The sequence below is a fragment of the Temnothorax curvispinosus genome, unplaced genomic scaffold, assembly GCF_003070985.1.
Source record: "Temnothorax curvispinosus isolate PA1 unplaced genomic scaffold, ASM307098v1 QBEX01009517.1, whole genome shotgun sequence".
Classification (NCBI taxonomy): domain Eukaryota; kingdom Metazoa; phylum Arthropoda; class Insecta; order Hymenoptera; family Formicidae; genus Temnothorax; species Temnothorax curvispinosus.
The window spans coordinates 613,475-620,187 of NW_020219297.1; the positions used below are offsets into that span (position 1 = coordinate 613,475).

At 35.0% G+C, this 6,713-nt stretch overlaps 1 protein-coding gene across 1 annotated transcript; it reads left to right on the forward strand.

Annotated features, from left to right (window-relative positions):
• Positions 1-2,908: 2,908 nt before the first annotated feature.
• On the forward strand, positions 2,909-6,392 carry LOC112459105 (acetylcholine receptor subunit alpha-like 1). The gene is made up of 8 exons (XM_025023071.1): positions 2,909-3,016; positions 3,574-3,764; positions 4,100-4,141; positions 4,206-4,315; positions 4,643-4,853; positions 5,240-5,417; positions 5,491-5,643; positions 5,928-6,392. The coding sequence occupies exons 1-8, from the start codon at positions 2,962-2,964 to the stop codon at positions 6,278-6,280; spliced, it is 1,293 nt and encodes a 430-aa protein (XP_024878839.1). The 5' UTR covers positions 2,909-2,961; the 3' UTR covers positions 6,281-6,392.
• The last annotated feature ends 321 nt before the right edge of the window (positions 6,393-6,713 follow it).

Consider the following 6,713-nt stretch of genomic DNA (forward strand, 5'->3'; position numbering starts at 1 on the left):
TAGATTCGATACCTCAAATATAAAATAATAATCATTGACTCACCGACTTCGATGCGCAGCAGCGGAACTGTAGCTGCAACGTCGCTACGATGATTCTGTAACAATTAAACATATATTCCAGATTAGGAGCAGGGAAGAAAAGAGACAGTCTGTATTTCGAAAAATAATTACCGAACGTAAAACACCGAATTCTATATTTTAATTCGTTAAACGAATTTAATAAAAAAATCACGTTTAATTTCTTAAAAGTATACTCTATTTACTGAACACAAGAATTTTAAATAGAATTTTAAAAATTAAACTTTTTTTTAATTTCTACTCTCTGGCTAACTTTACTATTCGATTGAAAAACCGATTGGTTAAACTATCCGCGAAAGACATAATATGTATAAACCAATTATATTTACCGCATGTTGTTCCGCCGGCGCCTGATGTCTCTCCCAGACCTCCACCTCCTCTCAGAACGTCAGGCCTCCTTCTGCCGCACAGGACACTCGCGAGAAACACTCGCGGATAACAAACTATAATCGCGCGCGGACTAATTTCAAAATTTCATTAAAAGTCTTTCTCGCGCGATACTGTACGGCACTCCCGTTTAAAAAAAGTCCGTTAGTCCGATTACTTGAACGGCACTCCCGAACAAACGCGACGAACCGACTGCGGTTCGTTTATTCAATTAATTCGGCGGAGTGTATGTACGCGTTAGCTTCCCCGTCTTTGAATTTTTACCCAAGCAGAACAAGAGTTTTGCTTGGGTAGTAAAATCCTCGTACTGAGTACTGAGCTTTCCAACCTCGCCAAGGTCGTACCCATGGGAAGGAAGTATCTTTACTCTGTAATACAAAAGCAGCTAGATAATTTTTCGTGCAAATTTGCAAAGGAGTCGCGACGCCGATTGCCCCGATTCGTTCCGCGTTCATCACCGCCCGTTATGTTAACGCGACGAAATGTTTCAAGGTGTCGGCTTGACGCGATACTACGCAAGTCGAGCGGACGGTTAATAAAAGCACGCACTTGGTTCATCGAAGATACACTATTGAAATTAAATATCGCACTCATGCGAAAATCTCGCCGCGGCGTCACTACCTACGCATCCCGCTCTTAACTTCGCGATTATACAATTTCTGTACTTTGAGCAAATACGATCACCCGCGATTGTCCGCACGACGCGCCTGCGACCAAACAGTACCGCGAAAAGATAGGTGCTGCGTTAAATAATTCATGCAAGATTAATAATGCTTACTCTTATACAATTGAACAACTTCCGCGACGCCACTCGTTCCGGAGTCGGTCCTTCCCGCGTCCGTGCGTCCGTTGCGATCTGGAAGTGAAGGAGAACGTCTGACGTCATCAATATGGCGAGACGCGTCATCCCGTCATCCCCCGCGCGTGAAACTTCTCGCGCCAAACCGAGCCAAGGGTGCCATGGCGTCGCTACTCATCCCGGTCTCACAACTTCGCGATCACGAATTTTCCGAATTTCGAAAACCGAATACTATACGCTCGCTGGCTCGCTTATGATCACGATCGTTTTTTTGCATTCTAGCGAATAGATGTACTAATATTTTCGCGACATTGGAAAATGCAATCGTCACTTGTCCGCGCGACGTGCCTTCGACCGAACATGTATGGCGAAATACGTATTTTTACAAATCACTAGTACCCGAGCGTTGAATCGATAGATTCGTACGCGATAGATACCGCAGTAAACCACGCATGCAAGATTAATGAAAGTTACTCTTACCTTAATTAAATGAGTCGCGACGCCGACTCGTCCCGGAGCCGATCCGTACCGTGCCGGCCGTGTTCCGGAAATGAACGCACTACGCAGGAGAACGTCATCAATATGGCGGAGGCTCTTCGAATCGTCTCTCGCGCGGCTAACTTCACGTTCGACAAGAGCGGCATCACTGCTTCGAATATTCGCGCGATACATTTTCGGTCGAATAAATCTTGCGAAATATACGTTTTAATTTATAAATCGTCAATGTGTGCGAATGTCGAATCTACGCGGACACTACGCTTGTCAAATGCATATATGTTTGTTATACTCTTTTTTTAAATATGTTAACTATAAAAACCTAACAATTTTTTGCGGACGCGCAATGATGTTTTATCGGCGGTGTCGGAAAATAAACGTGGCTACGTAGTAGTCGGTAGTACGTAGCTGTCTGGTTGAGCCTGATACGTCTCTTTATTTAATGATTAATAATCGAGATAATTAAGGGAGCTGTTAAGTCTTTCATGGTTGAGAAGCTCGTGTTCCACGTTAAATAAATACTACATGTAAGAGAACTCGATATAATTATACCAATTATACGCGATCGCACCGTTAAGAGAGGTTTATCTATAACCAATAAGCAGACAGTCCGAATTATAATCGAGTGAATTGCTATGTTATTCAGAGTGACAGTTAATATTATTAGGAGATCGGTATACAGCAATGCGCGCACGCTTTGTTACTCATCACGAGATCCTTTACGTTTGGATCTCTTGTTACGCAAGGATGTAAAGCCATGCAGTGTACAATATCATTGTAACTTGTGTGTAGCAAAGAGATTCAAGTCCAGCAGGAAGAAAGCTGCTGACAAGGTAATTAATATAATATATTTAACTTCTTAACTCCATTTAGTTCCTTGTCTTTAATTAATATAGTTTATTTAGTTTCTTTCTTCGCCTTCGTGCTTGTTTATTCTTTCGAGAAGCTTTCGAGCACAGATAAATGTATTATTTTTGGAATATATTGCAGAAAAAAGACAGGGATGAAGATTCTGACGAGGAGAGGAAGGAGGACGACGTACAAGATTGTTTTTATTTAATTGGTTGTCGTGTAACTCTCAAGTATCGATACCTTGGGGGCGTCCATTATATCAGCAGTTTCGGATTTCATGAGGCGTTTGATTGTTACGCTGCTATAAAGAGGATTAGTTAAATCAGAGCCGTTGGCTTGTTCAAGTCAAGATGAGAATAATACAAGTGTTCGGATTTTTCCTAATTCTCTGGCATGGTCAATTTGGTACGTTATATAATCTTCAGTAAAATAATTATAATTGCGTTTCATTACATATATTTTTCTACATTCAATAATTAAGCGCATGTCATCAATTAAGTATGTTTAAAAATAATTTTTGTTATCGTTAAAGCTTTTAAGAAATATTCTAATAAAAAGTAATATTCTAATAATTGGATAAATGATGTTAATTGGATAAATAACAAGGGATTCTTGATAATGAAATTAACAAGTGACAAGTAAAAAAAAAGGGGCTTGGTGAATTCATCAAATTTTGAAGTTACTTATTTCTCTCCGCAAAACATGATCATTTTCATTTAATTGTTACCGCAGCGCTGAAATGGTTCGAAGCGGAGCCGAAACGTCGGATTTATTATGTATATTATTATAGTTATTAAAGATCAATATAACGTTGATTTGTGTACCATCAACCGTGTTGAACTCTCAAAGTCCCTCTCCGTTTTTAAGTGTCAAAAGTAATATTTACATTAAAATAATTTGATTGATCAAATATGATATTATATTAATTAAATCTTAATGTGACTCTATATTTTCTTTTTTAGCTTCTATTATCAATGATGCACCACATTCAGACACAGTTGTAACACGGGGGTGCAAAGATTTGGAAAGTACGACACCGCTGTTGCGTCTTAAAAAGTATCTTTTTTGCGATTATGATTTCACTGTCCGTCCGAACCATCATAAAACAGTTATCAACGTGACTCTCAAACTGATGCCGAAAATGATGGAATTCGTAAGTGCATTATCGTAAATTATTACGTGATAAATTATATTACGTGATTGTAAAGTCAGTAGCTATAGTGCTAAAGTACGTTACATTCTAAATATAATATTTCGAAAAAGAATAGATTATTAGCGGGAACTTTGTTATTCGAACTATTATATTTTAGCAAAATTACAATTTTTATTTTCTGACATAGGACATGTCTTAATTTAAAAATTAATTAAAATATATAGATATTTTATGTCAAAAAATAAATTACTTTTATCTAAAGTGTAACATTCATCTTTTCTGTTCATTTCACAATTAAATAGTATATAAGGAAAATTAATTAATTTTATTTACAGGCCGGGGAGGGTATACTGACGCTTCATAGTTGGATGTCATTGGTGAGTCTAGAATATTTTACTTATCGTACCACATTCTTATTTGAATAAGATATTTAATTAATAGTCTTGGACGGACACGTATCTTACCTGGACATCGAGTGATTATAATGGAATTACTTATATTCACGTGAAATCCTACGATATTTGGTTACCCGATTTGCATATTTACAACTCGTAAGTTATTCTTTTATATTATCGTTATTAATCGCGTTACACTAATATTATTAGAGAAAAATTAAAATAGAGCATGTAGCGAGAGAAGGAAACATTTGTAAATAAATCTGATCAGATATAAACAAATAATTTAAAAGAATTATTTGATTTATCTTATCTTTTTAAATTAAAAGAAATTTATACTCTAATTTAGATTTTTATTTTCTATTTTCTCTATTTTTAGGCTAAATTATTCGCTATTTAAGATAGACTTTTCAATTCTTATTTTTATATTAGCACTCAATTACGTAATGTAAATGCGATTAAATACTTGTTCGGTTCTTTTAGTGGCGATATGTCGAACGATGAATCGACTTTTGACACAGAATGTTTGCTTTTTAATACGGGCTCTGTCATTTGCGTGCCATCTGTAAAATATATTTCAAAATGCGATCCTGATTTTACTTATTGGCCTCACGACCAGCATACATGTAATATCACACTCGGCTCATGGTCGCATACAGGAGAGGAAATCGATGTCCATCTAGATGGAACCGGAGTACGTGAATTACTTGACTTACAAAACTGCAATAATAAATCTTTTCCATACATAGTTTTTTCCGAATATTACTTTTGATGAAAAATTATGCATTATAAAATTAACTTAACGCACCTTGAGTTAATGCGGGCGATATATTGTAAAATTGCTGGCAAAAATTTCATCTAAAAATTATTAAATTAGAATATAGAATAAAGAAAAAATATCTTTCTTTGTCTGTTTTAATTTAAGACATTTTTGAGAGATCGGTATGCAATTTTCACCTTTCTTTCCTTTTATTTATATAAATTTTATTTATAAATAGATTTATATATTTTCATAATTAAAAACTATTTTCACATATTAAAAAATAAAAAAATAACTATCTAACTACATTTATTTCACAGGTAAACATGAATGGCTACGAGAATAGCACAGAGTGGGACTTGAAATTGTTAAACGCAGAGAAAATAGTGAAAAAATATAAATGTTGTCCAAACGATACTTTTCCAAAAATTGATTACACATTTTTATTGACACGGCATAACGACATAAATCATAGATCTTACGTCACACCAGCCATCTGTAAGCAATTGTTTGCAAAAACAAACTTGCATGGTAATTGTATATATACTTAGATCACGAATGCCTTTTCTAGCTTTGATATTCCTCACTCTGACGGTGCTCTGGTTGGATTCAAGATCGGTTGAACGAGTAGCAATCGCGAGCGTAAATTTTATTTGCCACTTACTCTGCATGTTCGATTTACATTGGTTAGTGCCGTACAATGGCGTTAATCCTCCTAATATAAGTGAGTATCAAAACCACAAAGAATGTCATAATTGACAAAAAATATCCTAAGTTAAATCTGAAAAAAAGAGACATTTCAATTTCATAACTTTGAAATGAAATCTTTTCGTATCAATAATTATCCAATATAAATATTGTTCAAATATTATTTAATACAATGAAAGATAGTATTTGAATTAAAAATTAAGATACAATAGAATCTAGAATCAATTACCAGAATCACACGCAAAACTACATGATTTAAATTACAAATAACAAGTTACATTTCTTATATTCATCCTGCAGTGCTGTTCTACCGCGATTCCTTGGCATTGGCTACATTCGCGTTAATTCTGACAGCCTTGTTACGTAAACTGCAAAACATGAGTATGGAGATGCCAAGTTGGATGTTTTCTACGACGACGTTCATCTTGAGCAACAGGGCTGGTCGATTTTTGGTCTTGAACGATGAGGAATCTAAGATAGCAGGTGGAGGTATAGTGGCTGAAGACAGCTCGGATCTTCCAAAGTCCGGAATGAGGATGAAAGAATCGTCCTGGAGACATTTCGCCGCTATCGTTGAGTGGTTGTCATTCTTCTGTGTGATCCTCATCTATGTTATCATCTTAATCACTCTTGTACCTTCGGGAGCAAATTAATCAATGGTGCAATCCAAATGTTCTCCATAACGTTTAAAATTCTTTTAAACAATATGTTCTGTTTGCCATTTTGTGGAAGATCAAAATAAATAGTTTGCATTTTTAAATAAAATGTACCTCGTCTTTTTATTCCTTCCTTGCTAAATTTCGTTAGTGATACTCTTTTATTCGAACAATTTATGTAATTTAAGATGTTTCATTATAATTGCATAAGTATATTTAAAAAAGTATGGTATCGGGAGAGCTATTTAAAATAAAAGAATAATATTGTTACATAAAATTTGTTAAAAATGCTGTAATAAGAAATCAGTGAAGATAATGTTATTAATATAAAAATAAGTTACAGTTTTAAATTCGATTTTTTGGATCATTATAACAATTTTTTAATTCCATTATTTTTATCTATCTACTTAAAAATTTTCTATATTTGTAA

Bases quoted from the DNA above. Each gene is read 5' to 3' on its own strand.
- LOC112459105 (XM_025023071.1), top strand. From the start codon at position 2,962: ATGAGAATAATACAAGTGTTCGGATTTTTCCTAATTCTCTGGCATGGT. The intron at 4,142-4,205 runs GTGAGTCTAGAA...TTTAATTAATAG, and splicing joins TTCATAGTTGGATGTCATTG to TCTTGGACGGACACGTATCT. The intron at 5,644-5,927 runs GTGAGTATCAAA...TTCATCCTGCAG, and splicing joins CGTTAATCCTCCTAATATAA to TGCTGTTCTACCGCGATTCC.